Raw genomic sequence first — 26,444 nt, 5'->3', positions numbered from 1 at the left:
GGTGTTGCTGGCAGAAGATGAGGGAAGAAGATTAAAGACTAACAGTAACAAATAAATAAAATAATCATGCCAACTGATACCAAGAAAAGAAAATGCTTATTTGAAATCACAGATTGGAAGGCTGGGTCAGTGTTAAACACAGATGACCTCTTCCTGTGACACTAGTGGGGACAGTCCACCAATGGGAGATTTTCAAATCATGAAGTTACACATCATGCCTTTTGCAATCAGAGTCCAGCTTTTCTAAGCAATTCTCAACTATGCACTTGTTTGTATTCTGCTTTTTCTCTGCGGTTCTGCTTCCGCCACCCAATTTCATGAAATTGAAAATGCAAGACTGAAGGGTTACTGTTAAATCTGTGAGGCTATGGAACAACCTCTGCCCTACAATAAAGTCAAAAGGCCCTCTTAGTCTGAGCATAAACTATCAGTTATTGGTATGTCATTTAATGCTGTACAGGTAACTTTAACATAAGTGTTGGGAGTCTTGAACCGCACAAATATAGCCATGATAACAAGTTAGACATGCCGTAGCAAGTCATAAAGGCCCATAGCCCTCGTTAATAGGCTTGATAGAATCGAGAAAGTCGAGTAACTCGTCATTATGGCTATTAGCATTTCAGGTTTACGTCCCAGTGTACTAATATGAATTTATTTCTTTGAAAAAACGGGTTGTGATGAGCGTGCAACCCATTCTTTCAAAGAAATACTGATTTAACATGGAGCACCTCTTCTTTTTCCATGGCGGCCGTTGGACTTGACTTGAGAGGTGCAGTGCTGTGGTGCTGCAACCACTTCGGGTAAGTGGGAGGAAAGGGTGGGGTGGGGAGAGAAGTGGGACAGCTGGGGGAGGGGAAAAAGGTGGGTCAGGCACGGATTTCCCTGAGGTTGCTCTGGATACGTGCTAATACTGTGAGGTTCAGCCCGAATTCTGAGCAACCTGATTGGCTGCGGTGCCTGCCCCAGGTGCCAATAGATGTTAAATCACAATGTGACAAAACAATTTCACATTTGAATCCCAGCCTTCTTTTGGACTGATATTAACTCACACTAAGCCACAGTCACTCAAATGTAGATATCAGCTTTACAACCAACATATTCTTTTACTAGTAGACTAGGGACTAAGAAAACAAATATAATCTCAAACCTTTTCCTTGCGTCTACCTAGGATGTTTTATTAGCACTTGGCAACACCTATATACTTACGGAAAGCTGGGTGGTGCAAATGAGGACTTGATGGCTCCAGCATAAATGGCGAGGATGGATACAATCACACATGCCAGAAACAAGGAGGCAAACTTGTTGACATACTTCACTCCTACGAAAACTACAAGAGCCATTATCACCAAGAAGATGGTCCCATATACACGCATGTTGTTTAGCATAGCTGATGAGTTATCCCCATCCACTTGGGTGCTGAAGATCTCCGCTTCAGGAGCAATGTAGACCTGTCAAAGCATACCATCAAATGGATTGATTAATGCAGGTAGAAAAATGTACTTAACAGTTCATAATTAGATTTACATTTAAGTCACTTTTCCAGTCCCTAGAACCAGCTGGGACAGTTCTTTCTTTTCAGACAAAATTGCCAAGTTTTGAAATTCACTCCATTTTGGATGGTGTGCAACCTGTAAGACCACCCCACTTTCCTGAAAGCTCATAAAGCCTAGATATCCCCCAAGTAGATCTAATTGGCCAGTCAATGGTACCTGCCACTTATGCGTATCAACGGTGACAACAAACAACTTTCCTTGGCTATAAGCAATTGCTCATTAACTTTATGCCAGGGAATGCTCATAAGAACCGGAAAGTATAATCTGTCAGAACCCAACAGCTTCTGCAGTTACACTAGCATGCCTTAGATACCACAACAAGAAGGCATAAGTACCATTGGAGAACATCCCCAGCCCTCACACCCCACTTAAAACACACTTGCAAAACCTTTACCTAAACATCCGTGCAAGCCTAAAAGGCTCCCAGAAAAGCCCACACAGCACTAGAAAGCCACAAAAGTAGCACATATGGAAGTGGCTGCCAAGCTTAAAACATGAAACTCTTATGTTGGTCCTAAATACTATCTCACCTGTCGGTTGGAACGTATTTTCTGGTAAACAAATGTTGTCTAAGGACTAAGAGCACAATGTTCGCTAAGGTGAGGAACAGGTACACACTTTCGGGACACTGGAATCCTGTAATCACATGTTTGAAATATTGAACCATCGCGAAGATGGGGTTTGCTCTAAAGCTGTTAAAACTAATAGAGTGTTGCTCGCTGTAAGCATGACTTCAGGGATTAAGAGATTGCAAAATGTGTTTAGATGTCATCTCTTATAGCAGAGTTGGACAGACTATATACAGTGGCGTCGCTAGGGGGAGACTGGGGGGGTAAGGCCCACCCCGTGAAACCCTGTGCCCCCCCCCTACCTAAGACGAGCAGTGACCATGTTCTCCCCCTACATTTGTCTGTGCCCCCCCTACTTTTGTCTTTGGCCCCCTCTGTGCCCCTCCTAAATTTGATTCCTGGCAACGCCACTGACTATATAGTATACTTAACGTTTCTCCTTCATTGTTATCTTTATTAAATGTATAAACAAATTCTTTATTAAATGTATAAACAAATATCTGCCCGTGTGTGATATCTGAGGACCCTTTAAAAGAGAGATAAGTAAAATTTCCTTTTAACCAATCATAAAAAAAAACAATGGACACTTCCATCCCGATTCTAACTTTCTCCCAATGTGATTAACAAATCGCCAGCAGGTACACTAAAGTTCTTTTAAAGAGACATTTAGCCCCACTTCAATAACGGGAAAAAGGGAAAATGAGAGGCAGAGCGGCTGCCAAGTAAAGATGAAAGGAAAGCATTGAGGCTTTATGTCAGCCAGACTCTCCTGGATATACCATGATGCACCACAGTAGCTGTTGAGTATGGTTAATTTTGAGATGAGGCCAAGTATCTACTTCACGCACCCACCACCTATTTCTCCTGATTCCTCACTTCATGAATTTATTAAGATACTACTGTCACAGACAGCACACAAATCACTCCAAAACTCTGTGGCAGTTCAAGGGTTTTTATTGAAGGCTTTAGTGTCCCTAGGGCGGGTCCTTCCCACTCTAGTCTTGTAATAAACCTTCTCCCTAGACCAGGGGTTCTTAAACTCGAGGTTAGAGCTACTGAACGTTGAACTCTACTGTCTAAAAAGCAGACTTCTGCTAAAGATGGTAATCTAAAGGCAGGGATGTACTGGAATGTTGCCTTACAAACACCCTTTGATATTCAGGCTTTTTCCAACATGTCCACTCTTGCCTATCCCTCCCTTATTCTTTCCTCTTCTCCCCTGCACCTCACTTATCCCACTACTCTTCTGTCCCTCCCTTAGATGTTCTCACTCGTCCTTGTATCGCCTCCACCCTTTGATGTTATTTCTCCTTCCACTACTCCCTTTTCCACACTACCACTCCCACCTCCACCTCTGCACTACCACTTGTGGCGTGGTGGCGTAAGGAGTCGGGCAAAGGGATAGCATGTTTCAACAAAGCTTTATTTAAGAAATAAAGAAAAGGACCTATCTCTAAAGGGTTATCCCTACCTAAACAGATATCAACTCAGGTACTTGTCAGGATGTTTTTTCCAAATAAAAATATCCATCTTGTGCCCAAAAACCTACTCTAACCATACCCCTAGTCTACAAAAGGATTCAGCATCCAAATTAAAAGAATACCAGGAGAGGAAATCCCTTCTAGTGAACTGGCTCAGTCTTAATCTCTTTTCCAACAATCCTTTGTACTAGTTTCTGGCTCAACAAACAGTATGGTCAGGCGAATGACTCCCTTCACCTGACCCACCTTGCACAGCCTTGAGGGCTGTATTGAGGTAGTCTTTTTACTTCTTCCAAAGGGCTCCTGAAAGCTTGCTTTATAGTTCCAGCAATTCTTACATGTCTTATGACGTTATGAAGATTACTTCCAGACAGCTCTTGTTCTCTAGTATCAGCTTTACTGTTACTTGGATTACCACTGTGATGAGGGAGATTCCTCCTGAGACTCTCTTGACTCCTGGTTCTCTGGGTATCATTACTGTGACAGAGGGATTACTCCTGAGGCTTTTTTAGCTCTTGGTTCTCTGGGCATTACTACTGTGATTAAGCAGATTACTTTGAGACTTTTTTGGTTCTGGATTCCCTGGGTGTCAATACTGTGACGAGGGAGATTTTTCTCCTGAGGTTCTCTTGACCCACCTCAAGGCCCTACCGGGTCTCCCGCTATTCCCATTATCGGTTGTGCATCAGGACAGCGTCGCTGGTTCCTCCTGGGGTAATACGCTGACTGCCGTTACTTCAGCACTCCCTGCTTCCTTCACTCCGCTCCCCACTCCATGTCCTTGCGCTCTGCAGAGATTTGGGCCACATGTTTCAGAGCAGTTGCAGGGACACACAGTCCACCTCCCCAAGGTCACACCACTGCTGGCTTCTTTCCTACTATTCCACTGGTCAGGAGCTTGGCTTCCAATGAAGTGCTTTTCCGACCGCTCCTGGATGTCCCTGCCACTGGGGATCAGCGTTTCTGCAGCTTTACATTCCCAGGTTCGAACTTCCCGGGTTGGGGTGGCCTCATGCCGGCTGCTCTCCCAGTCCTTTATCACTGTTTATTTACTGTGGCTGGATCCTCCGCAGAATAAAGTCAAAGTTCTACTTGACTGTTTCTGAGAATATTTATGCCTCTTTGGGGCCAACTCTTCTCAGTACTATGGTAAGGCAACCTGTTATTACTCTGCAGGTTTCTCTGGCTCTTCTGGGTCATATTAATTTGAATCAAAGACGGAAGAGGCATTTCCATAGCAGACAGTAGTGTTATGAGGGATTTTTGAGCATGACTTGGTCTCAAGGGAAAAGGGATCAGGGAGTTCTTTCACAGAACGAGAGTCCTTTCCTCCAGGAGGGGAGTCTCTCCACGTGAGGTTGCGCTTTCCATCACTCCTAGGGGGACTATTGGTAGCAGCCTCTCCTCCCTAACCTCCCAGGAAAGGGGTCACCCCTGGGTAGAAGGGACGAGATCCTGTGAATCGTCATACACTCTCAATCCCACTCCAACGCTGCCAATCCCACTCCACCGCTGCCAATCCCTCCCCCCACTGCTCCTCCCTCATCCACACTACCTCTCCCTCCCCCAAACTACCCCTCCCTCCTCCACAATACTGTATACAAACAACCACATCTTATCAGTCGCTTCACAACCACTCCTTACACTAGCCTTTCTACACCCTACACTTGTCACATGAGCAAGCATGCACACACACAAACTGCAAAACCATTCTCGCTCTAAAGCCAATATGAAACATACTCAACAAATCATATTCACACTCTGTTGCTCCTTCCTTCCTCCTGCTGGCCTCTGTCGTCCTCTACCTTTGAACTTACCTGAAAAAGATACATTTCCTGCTTTGTCCCCTGCTTAAATTTCCCCCCCAATCTACTCGGGTAACTGTCCCTGGCCAATCTGGCCCGGTATACCCACTTGAGGTGTGTAGGTTATGACAAATCTGAGGAATTTGGCCCTTTTCCACAAGGGGAGCCACCCCCTTTGTGGCTATGGCAGGGAGCCGGCTATGCTTAACACCTCCTAGGGGATAGGGTAAGAAGGATGGTACTGGGGTGTACCCCTCTACCCTGCCTCCCACCCCCTCTGGAATCACCAAGCCAGATTTTTACTAATCCTCCCTCAAATACAGAATTCAATGTGTTCATAGGCAATGATGTACAAGGCCCTTTAAACCTGGCTGGTGGGGTTTTTGGAAATGTATTGTTGCCATCCTTGTATGAAGCGTGGGACCATTGGGTTGTCCAATCTCATTGCAGGGAGCAACAAAATCTCGTGAGACGGAACTAAGAGGGAAGCAGTAGTAAGAGCAAGAGAGAGACAAACCTACAGAACAATGAGGAGCAGCTGAAGTCCACCCTTGTGGCCGAGGCAGCAAGCAGCACCACAGCTATGGCCTGGCGAGCAGAGAAGCAAGAAAGCCAGCCGAACACTGATTCCTTTACCAAGGCAGAGAGCCAGAGGAGCTTCTGCCCACCGAATGAAAAAAGGAGAGGCGACCGTCCCAAAAGCAGTCAGCTGTGCCTACTGTAACCAACACCAAAGGCCTGCTGTGTATGGGATGAACTGACGCAAGCAAACTGACCTAGAGGACCAGAGGGAAACCAGAGCCATGGTTCTGTGCCGGCCAGAGCGACTACCTCCGACGAGCAACACACCAGGCCACAAGGTACACAGTGTGCCCATGGAAGCAGGAGGAGGGTGGCAAGGCCTGGCAATAACCCGAGAGGGGGAGGACACAAGGGGGTTAGACTCAAGAGAACCCAAGAAGGGGTGAGGAAACTGATGGCCCAAGAGGGGGTGAGAAACCAGAAATGCCAAAAATGGCCAAGACGCGAGATTCTCCAAGGCGAGGTGATAGGCAAAAACATTCCAAGGGAGGGTAAGAGAGAGGGGAAACCGTAATGCGGGATAAGAGACAGGCGATACCAGAAGTCTAACACTGAGGCAATGTGTGAGAAGCAGGAGCCCAAGGCAAAGTGTAAACAAAAAGCCTCCCAAGCTGGGGGAAAGAACGGATAGCCCAAGGCGGGCGAAGACCATATAGTTCAGAACTGAACATTCAGCCCAATCGAAAGGAATAGACACTTACACAGGCAGAGAGAATGAATACAGAGACATTGGGCAAATCTGCAGTATGAACTGTACAACAGGCAGATTTGTCTGGGAGAAGATATATAGACTTTTGGGTGGGGATCAGGATAAAGAATTGCCAGGAATAGAGGAAGACTAAAGAGGCACACTTAACTGTGCAATCAGGAACCTTACCTGAGAGAGTTATTTGGATGGGGTCAGAAACCAGTCATCATGGCCCAAGTTAAGGGAGAAAATCTTACAGACCTTTCTGGTTGAGGTTAAGTTAATTCTGCTTATTAGAGGCAGTGACAGACAAAAAGTAGATCCGGTTTTTGGATGGAGTACTGGATTTGATTGTCAGACATCTTGATGAGCACCCTTTTATTATTTCCATTAGGCAAGTCAAAGAATCGCCATAGAAATATATATATCTTCAAGTTACAAACATGACCACTTATTCATCTCTTGGGTCTGTCTTATCACAACGTGCAACGAAAAAAGTCATGTAAGGGGCAAACCCAGGCCAGTTTCTCTGTGCAGGCTTGCAGTGTATGGAGGCTAGCAGACTGGGAAGGCCAATGCTCATGCTTGTGTTTCGGCACCCCGTGCCATGGAGTCTCCACCGCCCAGAAAGATGTTAAGGGTAGTTTTGATCACAAGCCTGACGACTGTCTACATGTGTAACACCAAGAGCCGGTGGCTGCAACTTTTATGGAGATGAAACTAAACGATAACTGGCCCGCCAAGGAGAAAGCATTTGTCAAAATCGGTCTTTGTGTGGAGGGTTACCGGAGGGCACATTTTGAGGGATTCCTCCGAAGATGGTGTTGTCCCACATACGCTCACTACACGTGGGAGCAGAAGTCATAGATGAGGACCATAAGGGGAAGTAAAAGTGGTCCTTTTTCAGTGCTGGGCACCATGCCTATGTTATTAACTCTGGTGAGCCCATCGCCCAACTGCTGTGCGAAAAACCCTGGTACCAAAGAAAGAGCACGTTGCAGATCTACAGTACACAGAGAGGGATAAGCAGGGTTTGGAGAACGGGCTGAACCTAAAAGAAAGAACCAAAATCTACAAGGAACATCGGGCCTGCACTGGTGGAATTTACAGAGGCCCAACAAACTAGCCCTTTGCTAGAACAGGCCCGGAAAACCCTAGTGGCCTAAGAAGGAGGCCGAAACACAAAAGGAGAGGGAACCAATTATCAACTACTAGCCCCAAAACCTTTCCAAAAAGCTGTAATGGAGTTTAAACATCCCAACCTTTACCATGACACTCTGGAAGACGCAAAAGAATGTGCTCACCCTATTCTACTGGCCTGAACTCTAAGCTTGCATTCATCAAGTGTGCACGCTGTCCTATTTGGCAAAGAAATCTCCTTACTATGTACCAAGAGCCTCTATCTATGCAGCCTTTATCCATCATCAAGATACCTTTTCACAGAATTTAGTATGAACACTGTAGACGGCAGGGCAGGCAACACGTACAAACTATTTATCATGGACTACACAGCCAGGTACCCTGAGGCCTTCCAGTGAAGAAGCAACACAACAAAAGCCATCAGGAAGGTATTAATCATCTTCTTAAATCAAGTGGGATTTCAAAAAGAAATATTAACCAGGTTGCAGCTTCATGTGCAAATTAATGGGGAAAAATGAGTTTATGAATATCAAGACCCTAAGATCTCAGCATCCACGAACACCGAGGACAATACTCAAGTGGTCACATATGGAGTCTACCATTCAGCAAAATGAAAATGCTTGATGGCATGGATACCGGAAGAACTTCTGCTCTGAAGGCGGGTGAGGATTTTAAGGGGTGGTGGTGGAAGGGTCTAATTTGCTTAAAAGGCAGCTCACTGAAAAAATATGTACTAATTTTCTAGTTTTGTCACTGATTTTACCGTGTTTACTTAATGCCCATCGTGTTTTTAGAATATGAGGAGGCACTAGAGAGGGATCTATGTTATAATACCAAATCCCAAAGCTCGAATTACAAAATTGTGAAGCCCACCTGTTCGCAATTTGTAACTCAAGCTTTTGAGATTCTGGTTGTATGCAGGGGACACCCCCGCAACCGATAATGCCGAACTAGGGGAGCAGGGACACCCCTTGTTCGATATTATGGGCTTTGTTATTTTTTAATCATGCCGAATGTGCACAAAAGGCACAGTCGGCTTTTTAAACATTTTTCGGGGTAATACCCTAGAGATCAAGATGCAAAATGGCAGCTTGAAAGATCGAGCTCTCCCAAATTCAGTGAAAAATCTGTTTGGAATAACCTATCGGGAATATAGCAACAAGCAGTGGCAAAGCAATGGGACCGGCTTTGCAAATATACAAGTAAGAGATTTTTTGAAACATTTCCACAGGATAAACACTTCTTATCCTCTACATTTGCAAAGCAAGACCAATTGTCATTGAAATACGTTTACTATGCCTATTATTAGTGCCATGGAATCATAGCCACCATAGAGAAGTAAAAAGAAATGCAATGGAGCATCAAAATGGAAAGCATCAATGTTTCAAGTAGCATGAAAACAGAAGCTCTTTGAAGTAACATTCAATAAATCGCTATGCAACATAAACAGTTCTTCTACTTGTTCTCAAGAAATTGATGCTCTTCGTAGACATGAAGCCTCATAAAGCAGCTGATTAGCACCAGGGCCTGTCTGTACCACATCATCAAGTGCTCTGTCAAAGAGATTACTCTGTCTGCAGCCAGTCCCAACTACAAAACAGCGTGGTAACAACGGAACCCCTCTGCAGGATCAAACCCTCCATCTCTGCAACTTCTGCTGGACTATTCAGGGCGCCTTCTCCCACAAGTAATAAGTGGTCTTCTATAACGCCCGTCTGCCCCTTTGAGTGGGCTAAATGCGTGTGGCTCAGTAAGGGAAAGGGGGAGGGTCATTAGCAGGAGAAGCAAATGTGAAACTTGTTGTGTTGATAGGTGCACGTCAGAAGTGCCCAGTTCCTATATGCCCATCTGCTTTCTGTGGGTTTGGCAGAGAGACTTGGGAATAAGATTTTTTTTATTGTATTTATTTGTACAAAGAGGATACAAAATTAACCTTTACAATACATAAGAAAAACGTTTCATCAAAATATCCTAAAAATGTAGTAAACCTCATCTTGAAAAGATGCTTTACATAACAGTGAATACAATCATGGGGATAAAACTTGTGAAAATGTGGATTCCAAGATAGCCGCAGAGGGGAGAGCTGCGCGTTAAGTGAGCTCTCGCCCCCTGGGGCCACTGACAATAAAGAAACAGCATAGGAGTTTTCCCCAGGCGGGGATATTCGAGTGTAATCTGAAAAGGAGGTGCAGTGAAAGAAGAGCAAAGCTGTCATGATCAGGGCACCTTGGAGCATCTGCCACGTCCCGAAATCGGGAGCAGAGGAACTGCTAGCCCATGGAGCGCTGCGGGATGGGCGGAGTCCCCCGCCCGCCACACATCAGTAAGCACGGGGGAGTCACAGTTAAAGAGTCAAGCTGCTGAGAAGAGAACGGTTGGCAGCCGGTGCATTGCTGGGAGGAAGTAAAGAGCGGACCGGAGCACGATCAGCCCCCCCATCCCAGAGGAAGCACGGCGCGGGCAGGGCTGTGAAGGTAGTGTGGAGGCCGGCGACGGAGGATGACAGCGTTGCCATGGCTCGCCATGGGGGGGGGGGGTAGACAACTTAGCTACAGCACGGAGTTGTGTTGAAGGAGGCCTTGTGAACGAGTAAGAGGCAGCAGAGAGCCGAGGCGGCCGACTACAGTTAGGATCTTCAGTCAGGGCCACAGGAAGACACTGGACCCTCCGCACCAACAGACGATGGGGGAGGAGTGGTGTGGAGAACTGCTGGGAAAGGCCCGGTTGAGGTGAGGCGAGGGGAAAGATAGGTGAACATATCCTATACACCGGACCCAACGACGAGCACCGGGGCAAAGAGCATTGGGAGGTGCCCACCCCCCATTCCTTCCCCTGCTGCGAGCCTCCAGTTACAGCTAGTCGCAAACAATAAGGAGGCCAGGTGGACACAAGGGCTAAGGGCCATTTACCCGGCCGCAGCGCCCCCCACAGAGAAGAGACGTGCACAATAGAAGAGAGGCCTAACCCAACGGAACGGTACGTTTTGACCGCATCCAAAAGTTTGCATGGACGAAAAGTCCTAAAAATGCTACCACAAAAGTTCGAACACCAAAAGTTTGAACCTTTGGTGTTAGCATTATAGGTAAGTAAGACTTCAGGGGTGTCACCCGCAACACCCTGCTCACTATACGGTGTGGTACAGTGAGTGGGGTGTTGCGGGGGGACACCCTCGCAGCACACCAGAAATAAAAAAACAGGGGCTGCAAGGGTGTGAAAAGAAAAGGACCCTGCGGCGCCGGTTCCCGATCACGGAAGTGAAAGGGAACTGTTGCCGCAGGGACTCAGCATGAAGAAAAAGGTAAGTAGGGTATGTTTATGTTGGGGGGGTGTGTTGTGGGTGGGGATATGGGCATGTAGGGTTTGTGTATGCGTGTTCGCGTGGGAAACGTGCAAACCTTTGGTGGTTCACACATTTCTCATGCAAACTTTTCAGCCGCAGGAAAATCAGCCACGCTCGGATCACGTAGATGCAACCCAACACAGTTACAGCCGGGATAAAGGTCAATGGACATCCAGTGGTGTGACATGGGCGAGCGCACTGAGGGACAGAGGCAAGTGGCAATGAACCAGGGCAAGAGGAGAGGCCCTGTACTCCCCGCATTACACCAAGTGGGGTAAAAATGTTGAGGATGAAGGGAAAGGATCCGCAGACAACTCCTAAACCACAGGATAAAGAAAAGGTGGTGACAAGATGTTCTCTGCCGGTATTCTTAGGACTTTGGAGAGAAGATTTCTGACACAATTCAGTCCCAGTTGAGCCTGATGTGGGGGTGCGGCTTAACCCTCCCACCCCCTACAGGAGGTGAAAGGGGAAATGTCAGAGTTGGAAGAAAGGGTGGGTGGAACGGAAAACGCCTTGCAGGAGGTGGTGGAGGACACTCGAAAAGTGAACGAGCTGCTGGAACAGCTCGCTAGGGACATGCAGTAGACTCAGAGTGAGGACCTTGAAAACCAGTCGAGGAGGTCTAACATAAAATCAATTTCGAACCTACAAGTTTGAATTATTGCTGCCGGTATGCATAGTTTCAAGGTAATCGCGCTTAATGTGAGGTGCCTCAATTCACTGGGGAAAGGGACGAAGGTGGAACAATTCTTGAGAAGAGATAATGTGGAGTGGGTAGCGCGCCAGGAGAAACCTTTTCGGAAGGTGGATAGACAAAACAGGTCCAGGCCAATGATCAGGGTAAACTGGGTAGAGTTGTCCTGGCCCTCCGTGTGCAACCAGGTCTGAGGGTGACAGAGATGAAGGGAGATCCTGAGGGCAGACACGCTATGGCCATCATCAACTTATAGGGCGCAGAGTACACACTGGCAACACTATATGCCCCCAATGTGGGGCAGGAGGGGTTCCTGTGGAGAGCTTTAGGTGAACTAGAGAAGTTAGCGAAGGGTAGGATAATACTCACAGGGGATTTCAATTTAGCGTGAAACCCTGACAGACAGAAGCGCAAGGATATATCACAACCAGAGGGCCCCTAACAAGAAAACGAAGGAGGTAATGGAGAGGTTAGGTCTGGTGGATACATGGAGGGAGTTTAAGGAGGGGGAAAGTGGTTTTAAGTTCTACTCCCACGTCCACAGATTATTTCAAGAGCCAGGCCGCCCTTCTCATGTCCATGGCGATGCAGATGGCATGGCCTGAGATGTCAATATGCGCCACTGTGGAATCCATGATATCTTGAGCCATCATCTTCGCTTCTGCCAGCCCCGCCTTAAAACGTGCCTTATTGTGCACCGAAAGTTCTGGAAGGAAGTCAGCTATTTCCCACCGAAGCCACTGGTTAACGGCTGCAAGCATGGCATCTGCATTAAACTGACAAAGGTGCAGAGAAGGGTTGTAGTAGACCTTCTTCCAATACGCCTCCAAGTTCTTCTCCTCCTCGCCTAGCAGAGCCGAGGACGCAGTGGTAGATGACGACCGAGGCCTCGAGTATATGGAAGCTGCTGCAATCACTGAGGAGTGTGGTAAAGGGTGTACCGACAACACAAGTGTATCCCCCTCCAACTGCCTGTACTTGGTGTTGAGACGCCTGTTGGTCGGCTGCGATGAGTGGGGTTTCAACCATCCCTTCTTGGCCAGGGCGACAACGTCCTTCTGCAAATGAATACCTGTTCGTGCTGCAGGGCGTAGAGTGAGGAATTTGGCGAGGACCCCCCACCTCTGGTTGTTCAATCTCGGATTCTGGAAGCCCCAAGTATTCAGCCAAACCTGCAAGTCGATCATGGAAGGTCTGGCTGATGGTGTGGCAGGGTTGTCGTCCTCATCGGTGTCCACTAGGGTGTTAGACTGGTGTGGAGAAGTGCTGGGAGCCGTTGGTTGAGGTGTGGGGACTGGAGCTGGAATCGAAGGACCCGTTGGGGGCAGCTGGGGCTGCGCAGGGGCCTGAGGCACCGGAGCCATAGGAGGAATGACTATGGGTGCTGGCGGCGGGACTGGAGGTAGCATGTCCCTGATAACATCCCGAAGGATGCAACTAATCTGAGGGGGCCTCATCAATGTGAGGAACTTGTCAAAAAAACAAACCTGGACTGCTACATACAGGCGCCCCCAGACATTTGTCCGGTACTAGAGCGTAGCCCCTCATGTGGACACCCGGTAAAAGAACCTTGCGGTCCCTCTGTGCTGTCTCCGGAAGGCTCTAACAACCCCTCGGCCTGGCGGCTGGTAGCTGGATGAGCCTCGGTGCCAGCAATGGTGTGAGGACCTGAATGGTCGTTGCCGCTCTGATGTTTCCTAGGGAAGGAATCGCCCTTGCGGGGTGCGATGGAAAAGAGGTCCTGCCTTGGTCCTTGATCTGTGCTCGATGAACTTTGTCAAGTCCTCTGGAGGAGACTTCTTGAAGAGCTCCCTCCACCTTGCTAACCTGTTCTTCAGAGCTCGAGGTGTGAGCGCGTTGCACACAGTAAAGCCCCCCCAGCCGTGGTCGGGGCCAAGGCAGCAGAGGCACAGAGCGTGGGGTGTCGGACATAGAGAAGATCCCCTCACAGACTGGACACCTGCTGAAGCCCAAGGACGTCAAAGTGCACTGGGGAGGAACGTGGCGCCAGAGGACCGAGTACCTGGTTGAAGATTCGAAGAAAAGACAAAAAAGACAGTATCCGGGAATGAGCGCGTGTAATTACAAGGCAGAAGCCAAACCCAGGAGCTCTGGTGAAAGCAGTCCATTCCTGTCGACGTCGAAAAGAGGACTGAGGAGTGGCGCCGGTGGGCGGAGTCAGGGGAGCACATTCTGGTGAAAAAGGTTCAATCTCCCTAGGAGGGAAGCCCATACAGTATGGAGTAATATGCAGATAATGCAATCAGAAAGGAATATAGAGCAGTCAGGGGCCAATTGGAGGTTCTCCAAACTAGGAAGGCGGAGCAACCACTCCTATACCTTCAGCAGAAGTATTACATCAAGGCCAATAAAGTGGACAGGTTACTGGCTAGCCAACTAAGGAAAAAGGGGGGATCTAGGGTTTATTTATTCATTTGTTACACCCCCAGACACTGGGGTATCACGGCGTGGTTACAGACAGCTTTGGAAGTGGTAATACATTGTACATAGAAATGAATACATACATTATTTACAGTCAAAGAACATACATTGTACTCATGGGCAATAGTCTTTACATTTTCGGCAGATGGACACTGTACTAATATTGGTTAAATAACCAAGTTGTTAGTTTTTTTAAAGCCTGTGAAGGATGTCTCTGTTTTGATATTGACGGGGAGGGCGTTCCAGTGCCTAGGGTCGAGGAGGTAGAAGCTACTTCCCCCAGCTCTAGTGTTTTTGTATCGGGGGATCACTATGGGTGGATTGTCATTAGATCTAAGTAATCTAATAGGTTCTTTTTTCTGGATTGCGTTGTTAAGGTAGATGGGGGCTTTTTTGGCAAGACATTTTTTGCATGATGCAACTCTAGCTTTGATGGGTAGCCAGTGAACATCCTTCCTAGTCTTTGAGATGTGATCACATTTTTTTTATTCCTAGTGCTGCTCTTAGGACTTTATTTTGCATAAATTGCAGCTTGCTGTGGTTGGTGTTGGTTGTGCCAAGTAGTAGTACATTACAGTAATCCAACTTCGATGAAACCAGAGCCCTAGCAAGGGGAAGGCAGTTAGTGGGTGTCAGGGATTGTCTGCTTAGTGAGATTATCTTAGATGTGTAAGCTGTGGAGGACGAGAGGGCGTTGATGTGTTTGGTCATGGTGAGGTTGGCGTCTAGGTATTCCCCTAAGGTTTTTACTTGCTTGAGTATAGGGATCAGAGTGCCGTCATTGTTGATGGCAGAGTAGTTGGCATGGAGGGCAGTTATTTTGGAATGGGATCCCACAATGAGAAGTTCTGTCTTCTCATCGTTGAGGCAGAGACTATTCAGAGCCATCCAATTTTGGATGATGGCATATATTTTGTTTATGGTTAGTGTGTCCAGGTCATAGTTTCCAGAGAGAGGTATGAGGATCTGGGTGTCATCTGAAAAATTGGCGTAGATGACACCCATATCATCAAGTGCAGAGAAGAGTAGCTTTGTGTAGGCATTACAGAGTGTTGGAGAGAGGCAGGATCTTTGGGGGACTCCGATGGGGACTGGGATAGGATCAGCTGCTTCTTTACTTATGGAGAGACTGGAGGTGCGTTCAGCTAAGAAGGATTTAACTCACATAGTGGCGTCTTTAGAGAAGTTAAAGTCATTAGCTAGTAAACTGCACAGTTTATCGTGGTCCACAAGGTCAACTGCTGCGGATAGGTCTAACGGCATTAGTATACAGAGTTTTCCTGAATCTCTGATAGTGTCCATCTGGATTTTGAGATCCAGAAGGGCTGTTTCCGTGCTATGATTAGGTCTGAAGCCGGATTGTCTCATTCCAAGGAGCTGGTTTTGTTCGAGGTGGGCTTGGATTTGCGTATATGCAATTTTGTCAATAATTTTAAGTAGGAATGGGACCGTTGTTATGGGGTGATAATTTGTAGGCACTGTGGGGTCCAGTGTAGTTTTTTTTTTTTAGAAGTGGGGTGAGCCAGGCTTCTTTGATACTGGCTGGGACTGTGTTCGTGTTGAATGAAGCGTTGACGAAATTGGTAATAGTGAGGGTGGAAGCACATGCTTTGACTAATTTAGCTGGGGCATTATCTCCTTTGCAGTTGGACGCTTTTAGCTTAAAGATGGTATCTAGTACTAGTTCTTGGGTTACTGGGGTGAAGTGGAATGTAGTATGAGGGCTTTCGTTGGGGGTGGTGCTGGGGTTGGTAGTTAGCGCATTTTTGTCTGCTAAGGCGATTCTTTTAGTGGTTATTTTGTTTTGTAGCAGAGAGATTCTGGCAGCTAAGGCATCTTGAATGCTAGTGCACCATTCTTTGCTGGAGTTGGCCGGGGTTGTTGCTGGGGTGGGGTTTTCTAATTCTCGGAGGATAGAGAAGAGTTCTTTAGATTCTGATGTGGCATTGCTGATGCGAGTGTTATGGGCATTTGCTTTGTGGGTGATGATAACTGTTTTGTAAGTTTTGTTGGCATCCTTGAAGGCATTAGTGTGTCAGGGGTAGGATGTTTGTTGTGGGCATGTTCAAGGGCTCATTTGGTTCTTCTTAGCGAAACTAATTCTTCATTAAACAAAAAATGTGTATTTTTGTCAACACAACGTGTTTTGGTAGTTATTGGTGCTACTTCATCAATAGTAAGGGTGAGGCAATTATGGTAGCAGTCTGCAAGAGTATTATGGTCCTTGCTGGTGACCAAGTTATTTTCTAATTTTTTGTTGAGAATGGGGTCAAATATCTCTACAGTGAGCTTGCCGGGGTTTCTAGCTTCGTAGGTGTCCAGTATTTTGGTTTTGGGAGGGCTAGGTTCATCACTCAATAGGGTGAATTCTATGCAGTGGTGGTCCGTCCAGTTGAGGGGAGTAATAGAGTCAATAGTTAGTCTGGTATTGAGTGCGACAATCCAATCAAATGTCCTGCCCTTGATATGCGTAGGAGCATTCACCATTTGAATGAAGTTCATGTCTTTCAGTGTAGTGCTTCAGCTTTGTGATCTTGGTTGTCATTGAAGCCTAGGTTCAAGTCTCCAAGGATAATACATTTAGTATTGGTTTGATAAGTGGAGCAAGAAGTAACGGAATGTCTACTTCAGGGTGACTGTTGGAGCTAGGAGTTCTATAGATCACTACAATGTTGATAGCAGTTTTGCCATTCATAGAGAGTTTACCTAGTAGGAATTCATAACCTGCAATGTCTTCAAAGGAACAGGATCTTAATTGTAGATTACTTCTGGCTATGATAGCTACACCCCCCTCCTGTGGTGAGCATTCTATCAGTCCTAAGGATAGTGTGGTGCGATGGCAAGTGTTAGCAGCGGTCCAGAGGCTTGATGGAGCTAGGATTCTGTGATTACTAGGTTTTGATCAATGATTAAGTCATGGATTTCAATAGCATGGGCTCCTAGCGAATAGGCATAAATGAGAGCACCTTTGAAAGAGGTGGGTGACTTGGCTTCAGCTGCAGTAGCAGTCTTGAGCGCCTGAAGATGAGGGGTATTGAGAGCTATTTTCACGGTTGGGGAAATGGGTGGCTTGTATATTTTATCATGCCGGAGGGCAGTGGGCTTTAGTGGATTGTAATTTAAGGGGGTGGGGATGTGACAGTAGTGGGGTTTAGCACGAGATCTTAGTCGAAGGATCCTTTTGTTCCCATCTATTGGGCGAGATTTGGGGTTGAGTCTAGACATGGGGCTGAGTGAGGGTTCTGCTTTATGATCCGTAGGGATGGACTCTCCAGTGTAACTCCTGGTGGTTGGGCTAAGGCTATTGGCATGGACAGGGAAGGGTGAGGTGGGTGGAAGGAAAGGCGTGGGGCATAGTATTGGGTAATGTCTAGGACATGCTAGTTTAGAGAGGTCATTTTTGAGAGCCAGGAAATGGTTGCCAGTACACAGTGTACTATCTTGGACATGGCTGAATGGAAACATTGTAATAAGTAGCCAGCCAAGCATAGCTGTGTTTAAGGTGGCTAAAGACTAGAGCGGGAGGTGTATGAGGTTAGTACTATTCTGTGGACTGTTGTTAGTCTACTGGGAGTGGGTGAAAGTAGTTAGGGGGGCTAGGTATAGATAGAACAGTGTGGGGCAGGCCAGAAATGAGGCTCATCATATGGTGCGCTGTGTCTAGAGGTTCAGTCTTTGGGCAGTGAACAAATACTATGTAGCATTAATTATCAGGCAATGAATGGATGCTGTATACAAATTAGTCTAAGTCATGAGTAGATACCCCAGTCAATTAATCATAAGGCAGTGGGCAGATACTATGATCCGTTTTTTCGTCAGGCAATGGGCTGAAACTGTTTACCATTAAGGAAGTATATCATTAATACTTAACCATGCAGTAATTCAGTGTGATGGGCAATCAATCACAATCAGCCACAACTGTAGTGATGAGGTCATCACAATGGCATTAGACAGTAGTACAATACAATACGGTAGTGGGCAATTATAATGTTGAAGGCAATCACAGGGCATTTTTAGGCAATCATGATGACATTGGGTAGGGCAATTACCATATAATCATCAACGGTGCAAGTGCAGCGAGAGTGTAGTGGCAGTGGGGAAGAGGACTAACAGTGCTGTCACTGTAGAGGTGAACACGTGCTTTGCAGTAGCAAGCCACCAAAGTCCGTGCTGAGTTAACAGTGGGCATGGAGCATCCATGGAGCGTGTATAGGGCATTCATTGTATACTGTGTAAACAGTGCCGTAGTACAGTGAAAGTAGAGGCTAGCAGTGCAGTTATAATAAGGGACAAGTATTTGGACAAAACTCAGTCGGCTAATGCTAGTGGCGCGTGAGGCTAAGCATTAGTTATTAAATGAGGTTAAAGCGGTATGACTAGTAACAAGTCAATAACGATTTGCACAAGACAATAGGGAAGTGTCTAAGGAGCACTGCATATGGTGTATAATGGCTGAAGGGTATCTAATATTACGACAATCTGTACATTATATGGCAGTAGACAGTATAGCAAGTAAGGTAAAAATATTGTTAGACAAACTTAGGGTGCATGAAATCAGGCGTCATGCATGTAAAATTAATGTAAACAGTGAAACACTCAATGTCCCACAGTGGATTGTCAAAATGGGCATGCCTGGGGCACTGGGCAGTTAAATATAGTGTCTGTAATGTTCAACTATAGCCCCACTGACCTGGCAGGTAAAATAAGTGGGCTCAGGAGGCGTGTCCGATCCCAAATATGACCATTTCGGGCAGTGATTTCTGGCGACCGCGACTGGCGGTTCTGGGCGGGCTCAGGACGGGAGCCTTATCTGGTGCCTTTGCTGGTGTTGGCTATCGCCTTCCGGTGTATTTGATTGGCTAAGAAGCCAATGCAATGACCAATAGGAGTGCAGTTATTGTTGTCGGGGTAACATGGATCATAGAAGCTTGCATGTTACTCAGCGGCCATTTTCGAATGGCGAGCTGCATGCAATTTTTGTATGGGCACCCGTGGAAATACAGGGGCTGGTGTGCTCAGTAATTCTTGGTTGGCCACCAATGTTGCAGGATAAACGAGCAGGAAAGGTCCAGAGGATCTGTCAGATATTGATGTTCTTCACAGTTGACTGCCAACACAACATCAGAATATGTACTCGTATCCACCTGTAGAGAGGAGACTGGAGTTTACATCAGCATGGGGTAATGTCACCTGGAATTTAATTTACATTAGAAACACTTAACTTGTTGGATGATTGCTAGTGCATTTCATCTCAGGGTTCAGGTGGTCTATGCAACACTGCTCATCCTTTCCTTTAGCTCTTAATCAAAAGATAGAGCCATCTATCAGAGGACCAAGTGAGGTCAAGGCTTGCTGAATTCCCTTCATCACGTTCCGGTAAATGACCTTCTGCCTTTCCTGTAAAAGCTTCCATTCGTCTTCAGAGATAGAAGGAACATCATCACGGAAAGGGGGTTTATCTGAGATGTGAAAGTTCATTTCCCGCCTGCCTCCAATTGGCCAGTTTTCCAGGTCAATAACCTGTGCATAAGAGGCTCTACATATATAATATATGAAAAAGCAGCAGCACTAATTGTTCCTCAGCCGCTGGCTCAGTAACTCTCGTACCGGGGGATTCAGTTCAAGAACTAGTACAATGTTCTGCGCATGCTCTAAAGAGGAGACACTAGTCATCATGCTTTGCTCACAGAACACTCTTGCAGGATCAGATCAGAAACATGTTTTTAAAAGAATATTTATGATAAAAATTGGCAGTAGAGCTTTCGAAGTATTCAGTATTTTCTTAAGCGACCAGTTTATAGTTTAGAATATTGACTGTTAAAGTGAAGATCAGGTCCGGATGTAAAGGGGAATGCATCTCGAACAAGGACATCCTAGAGGTCTTTAGGGAATTTTACTCTAGCCTATGTACAACTGATTCACCGGAGCAAGGAGCCCAAGGTGAATATTTGGCAGGGACCTCGTTACATACGATCTCTGGGAAGAAAGGGAGGAACTTGAGGGGGAAATCACCCCAGAAGTGGTGCAGGCTGCGATCTGGTCATTGCCGAAGGGGAAAGCCACTGGGCCGGACGTCTATTCGGCTGGGTTTTACAAAATATTTCAGGAGGTCCAGACCCCGATCCTGGCTCCCCTGTTCAATTAATTTCAGCGGACCGGGAGAATTGCTCACTCCATGGAGGAAGCCAAAGTGGTTCTGCTTTTGAAGCCCAATAAAAACCTGACTCTCCGCCTGGCCATAAAGGGCCGGCTCTCCGAGGCCATAATGATTTCTCGGGGCACGAAACAAGTGTAGTGTGGGATGTTTTTACCCATGCATCCAAGCCCTACCATAAAACTGTGCATTACTGGCATTGAAAACATCATGATGGCCAGAACTCCCCAGAGAGTGCACAGGGAAAACATGAAGAATAGGCTGCCACCCATTTTTGCCTATGTTGTGAGCACAGGAGGGCACTGCCTAAAACCACCATTGGGCTACACACACAGAAGCCTGAAACCATTGGGAATGGTAATGCTGATTGCCAAAAGCAACCCAGAACTGAGGGGAATTCATTTTCTTAATGTCAAAAATGGATGCAATACTGGTGCTCACCACTACCAGAAAGCCGGCGTTTTAAAACCACCAGACTTTTGTGTAAAACTGAACAAATGAACCCAAACCAGGCCAAGGAAAGACTTGCTAAGAGGTGGACACAATGTAAAACTATATTCTGAAATGACTTGGAGGTAGTAATTATTTAATGTATATATAAAAAATAGCTGGGGATGTCAGCAGCTTAAGTGAATTTGGGTTTAAAGCCACTAAAATCGAAATGTTTAGAATAAATGAGTGACCTACTTGTGAGTGTCACATAGGTTGCAATTGTTTAAATGTCATAGTTTTGAACTTAGAATCAGCATTCTAGCTGCATGTGCAAAAATTATAAGTTGGATTTGAATGTAGAAAACTGGGAACTAAGTGACATTTAGCTGAATTCTGCCTGACAACTACCCCCGACAGGAGTTGAACTGGCTCAACAACTCTTCCCAGGCCTGGCTGCATTCTGCTGCCCCTGCCAAAAGGAGATGACACCTCTCTGATTGGACTAGGGGAGAAGCACCTGGGGACTACAGGAACTTAAACAAAGCACTGTCCCGGGCTCAGGCAAATGTTATATTAGGGGGGTCGTAAATGGCTTCCTCTTGGGAGAAACTGGGAGGGGCAGTGCCTGTGAGAGCAAGCTGAGCTTGGGGGGAAGTGGATAAACCAGAAATTCCACCATGTGCTTTGGAAAACCACACCCCTTTGGGGCCAGAGCATGATTTTAAAAAGATGGATAATTCACAGTGCGGACTTGTCAAAATTATATAAATAACATCATCATTCGTGTGATTTTTCTGTGCACATTTTAAGAGGTGTTAGGACCCTGTGGTATGTTCTTGGGGATAGTAGCGGAAAAAAAGGTTGTTACTCCAAATGTATGCATGTTAAAAATCTGACATTTTATCATCTGAACCCATATCCCTGGTGCACATTTGTGTAAAATCTGGAAAGATTTAGAGGTCGTTATCTGGATGAAAAGGGGAGAATTCTGTCATAAGTGGACACAACATCGTACAAAGACAGGGATCGGATGGTTTGGTGCTACAGAAAATATGTTAACTGGACCTATAATATTAGAAAAATGGTACACAGATAAATATGTATTTGGGTCAGAAATAGATTGGTGTGTAATTTGACAAGGGGAGGGTCCTCTGACCATAAACCCTACAGCATCACTCTGACACTCCATTTCTTTCCCCCAATCAAGGGAGAGAGGAAAGCTTGGCCAATGATAAGTGAGAGGGGCAGGCTTAGCTAGGCCCAGGCACACACCCATTTTCAAAACACATAAAAGAGCCTCTGAAACCCAGGTAGAGACATTCACTTTCCACTTTCTTGCGGGACGCTTTGCCGGGAGACTTCAGACTTCACATCCAGAGATCCAGACTTCAAATCCATCAATCTCCAGAGACCAGAAATTAACTCCAGAATTTGTAGCAGAGAGGCCTGAATCCACAAGCTGAATCCTCTTCAGCAGGCCTCAAAACCAACCAAACTATTCAACAGCCGGGCGAGCTGTTTGAATTCTTTGCCAAGAAATTTTGCAAGAACCTGTAGCAGTATCCAGAAAGCATTGCTGTATCCGGAACCAGAAAGAACCAGAGCCGAGATCGCTGTGAAGAACTGCTAGCAGAAGTCCAGCCAATCCTGACCCGATCGGTGACGAAGTTGCATTCCTGTCCAAAATCTAGTGTGAGTACCCAGCTAGCACTGTGCCAAAACCAATCTCTTAGTTTAAAATAATCTAATCCAAACTATTTTAGCCTATTAGAACTGCCTCCTAGAATCGTGTCATTCTGTCATCTGTAAAACCGAAAACTGTCATCTGTTATTCTGAGTTTTAAAATTTCAAATCCGAAAAACTACCTTTACTAAATCGGGCGTATCTCTGGAACCGTTTGTGCTAGGAGCGAGTTTTAACTGTCATCTTAAAGCTAAGATTCTAACGAGCCTAGAACCGACCGACTTCCTACTCCTTATAGTGCCTCCGTAATTGCGCTCGACGCACGCGACAAAATTTGCCACGATTTGACATTTTGCTTAATTTCAGCCACGTGTAAAAATATTTGTCCTCGCTTTCCTTGCTGAAATTCGTGTGCAACCTGACAATCATTCATAGATCATTGCTAAAGTGATCCTGAATTAATTTAAGTATCTCTCACTCACCCTGAGCCCCCTATAGGGAATTAAAAGCCTTTTTAGCATATTTTTCACTTAATTGCAACCACATCAACGTATCTTGCCGGTGTTTAAAACTCCGACCTGTTTTCCTCTAAGCTTGCTAGGGGGGAACTGAATTATATTTGATTGCATTCCTGAGAACTGTGTGTTTTCCTTCCATCTCTTTACCTTGCATAAAAGGGGGGGGGGGTGAATTGTCAAAGAAAAGTGATTACATTGTCTTTTGTTGAAGTCACATCAAGTTTATTTTCTGTACTGCATTTTCATTCATCATTGCATTGTCCTTGAAGCCATAAAAGCATTCTCAGCTACTTCATCCTCTCTATATCATTTCTAAGCCATCAAAAAGTGTACCACTGTAACATTATCCATTGTTGATCACCATCATCCTCACAAGTGTGCTATCAAATATTAATTTACTATAAAAGTGTGATAGATATATATTGTTTAATTTTCAAATAAACCTTTTAAATTTGCAAAACAAACCTACTTCTTGGCTCAGTGGGGTCGGGGGGATTCTGAGAGAGGGGTGTTATATAAGGGTTGTCATCCAGAGTAAATGAACTGGACATAAAAATACATCAATAAGGGCTTCCATCAGCATCCCAGACTAGGCATTGACTTAGCTGTAGTGTTGAATTGAAGTCGCTTACAGTAGCCACTTTCTCCGCTCCTATATGCCATCCATTTGGAACCCCTATTGTCCCGTATCAGAGACACCTTGGAGATCACACAGATTAAATTTGGCAGGTGATCGCTTTTGCAGACCATAGGTTGCTAGTGGTTACAAACCCAGAGTCCACGCTGCCGGCATTGGGGAAAGAATTGGAGCAGTTTGGTGGGGCGGCAGGCTTAAAAATTAATTACCACAAATCTGAGATGCTCAACCTGACTTTGCCAGATGGTAGGGTAAAGGGGCTGAAAAAGAACAACAAGTTATTTACCGCTGGTAACGTTCTTTTGACTGGATGTTACTCCCACGTAATCCTCATCTTTTACATATTGGATATCCAGCTTCAGAATTTTTTTTTTAGGCAGAGGCCGCTGTGCGTCGATGTCGACTCGATGTCCCTCGAGGGCCACCGTCTCGAGGGTGTCATCAATGGTAAATATAACACGTGCAGCGCCCGTTGGCTTCAGTTCTGTTTTTCATACAGTAGAAACTACCCGCATAAGCACAGATTTGACCGTACTAAACTTTGAAGGAGCGAAAGCTGTAATAGCAAGGGAAATTCTACTGTGGGGTAGGCTGGAAGGGCAATGAGGAATACATGGAAGGAACATCCAGTCGAAAGAACATTACCAGGGGTAAGTAACTTGTTCTTCGAAAGTATTGTGCCCTGCCACCTATTCCTCACTTTTGATAGGCTCCCAAAGCAGTGGTTGTTTTTGGTGGAGGGAGTAAGAATTTAGCGATTAATGGTTTCCTTGAACCGCATGAAGGACAGCTTTTCCAAAGCTTCCATCATGACCGAGGCAGTAATACTTTGTGAACGTGTGTATAGTAGACCACGTAGCTGCTTCACAGATATTTTTGATCAGGACACCTATTTGCAGAGCCGGAGAGGTAGCCATGCTCCTGGTGCAATGGGCCCTTAAATCTTCTGGAGGATCCTTGTCCACCAGCCTGTAGCATTCTGAAATTGCCAGAATGATCCATCTGGATAAGGTCTGTTTAGTCACAGAGCTCTACGTGGATCCAAGCTACGTAATCTCTCCTCCTCTTTGCCAGGATGAGGTAGAGGGTAGAAAGTGGGCAATACAGTTTTTTGTCCTACATGAAAATCTGAAATGATTTTAGGTATAAATTAAGGCTTAACGCTCAGGACAACCTTATCCCTGTGGAAAATAGTAAAGGGTGGCTTGGATGATAGTGCCTGCAATTCACTCTCTACAGGCTTAAGTTAATGCTACCAAGAGAATGGTTTTAAATTCTAGCAACCTTAACGGACATGAGTGTAGAGGTTCAAAGGGTGCACACAAGAAATGTTAATACCAGATTAAGGTCCTAAACTGGAACCTGCAAAGGAGATGGGAGAAACACATTGGTGAGTCTCTTTAGAAATTGGCCCCAGTGGGATCTTGAAATATGAAGATTCCTCTGATGAGCGCTTAAAGATGGATAGCACCGCCAAATAGCCCTTAATTGTTCCAAGCTGGAGCCCTAGATTGGCTAGGTATCGTAGAAAAGATAACACTTCAGGTGTTTTGCATAGGAAATGGTCTACATTCTTGTCCTTGCACCAGCTGCAGAATTTGTTCCAACTGCAACGGTACAAGGACTTTATTGCTGGCCTTCTGGCCCAAAGCAAAATCTCCATTACATCATCCGAAAGGTCCCAATCCTTGTATCTCAGCCTCTCAGAAACCATGCATGAAGGCTTAGTGTCTTGACCTCTGGATGAAGAACCCGACCCTCCTCTCACAACAGAAGCTCCTCTCAGTGGAAAACGAATTGGAGGGCAGATGGACATGTCCAGAAGGTCCGGGAACCACGTCCTCCTGGGCCAATCTGGGGCAATTAGGATCATGCGATTCCCAAACTTTCTTAACCTCCTGATCGCATGAGGAATGACGGGGACTGGAGGAAACGCGTACAGAAGTGGAAATTCCCAGTCCACCACAAACGAGCCTCCTAGGGCTCCTCTTGGGAGGAAATTCCCTGCAGCAGTACAGTTTGCACTTCCGGTTGACACTGGTCGCAAACAGATCCAGTTGAGGGGTTCTCCAAAGGATGAAGATCTCCTGAAGGACTTCCTGAGCTAGTTCCCGCTCGTGGGAGACTGCTCTGATTGCTCAGGGTGTCGAGCGCTGTGTTCTCCTCTCCGGCTAGGTGAACTACAGATCGAAAGATTCCTTCTTGAATTGCCCAGTACTGAGCTGCATTGCCTCTCTGTAGTGGTAGTGACCCCTACACCGCCTCTCTTGTTGAGATAGTACATGGCCACTGTTTTTTGCATCATTATCAGGACATTCTTTACTGTACAGAGGGCAGCAAGGTCTTCAGCGCTAGTCTGATTGCCCTCAGCTCCAAAAGATTAATGTGTAGTTTGGACTGCGATGGAGACCAACGACCGCTGATTGTCAGATCATTGGCGTGGGCTCCCCACCCAGTGGAGTGAGGCGTCCGTCCCTACTGTTATCTCCGGCCATGGGTGCCAAAAAGGTTCTCCCTTCAGAATGCAGTCCTCGCAGGCCCATGACCGGAGATCTTGTGCAACCCTGCTTGGAGGATTGAGACCATTGTGTTCTGAGAGCCCATTGAAGGAATCTCATTCTGAGGCGAGCCTCTAACACCAGAAAAATGCAGGATGCCATAAGGCAGAGCAACCTCAGAAACTTGAAACCATCTGCAGAAGGTCTTGAGCCCTCACCTCAGG

At 46.1% G+C, this 26,444-nt stretch overlaps 1 protein-coding gene across 3 annotated transcripts in view; it reads right to left on the bottom strand.

Annotated features, from left to right (window-relative positions):
- SLC12A6 (solute carrier family 12 member 6) overlaps positions 1 to 26,444 on the bottom strand; it is a 3,180,404-nt gene that overhangs the window by 1,703,320 nt on the left and 1,450,640 nt on the right. For all 3 annotated transcript variants that reach the window (XM_069633764.1, XM_069633765.1, XM_069633766.1), the window contains one exon: positions 1,207 to 1,448. In XM_069633764.1, coding sequence (XP_069489865.1) covers positions 1,207 to 1,448 — 242 coding nt within the window. The remainder of the gene's footprint in view (positions 1 to 1,206; positions 1,449 to 26,444) is intronic.

This window comes from Ambystoma mexicanum, chromosome 13 (genome assembly GCF_040938575.1).
Source record: "Ambystoma mexicanum isolate Mex_15411 chromosome 13, UKY_AmexF1_1, whole genome shotgun sequence".
Lineage (NCBI taxonomy): Eukaryota > Metazoa > Chordata > Amphibia > Caudata > Ambystomatidae > Ambystoma > Ambystoma mexicanum.
This window is presented reverse-complemented; position numbering and strand designations above follow the sequence as displayed.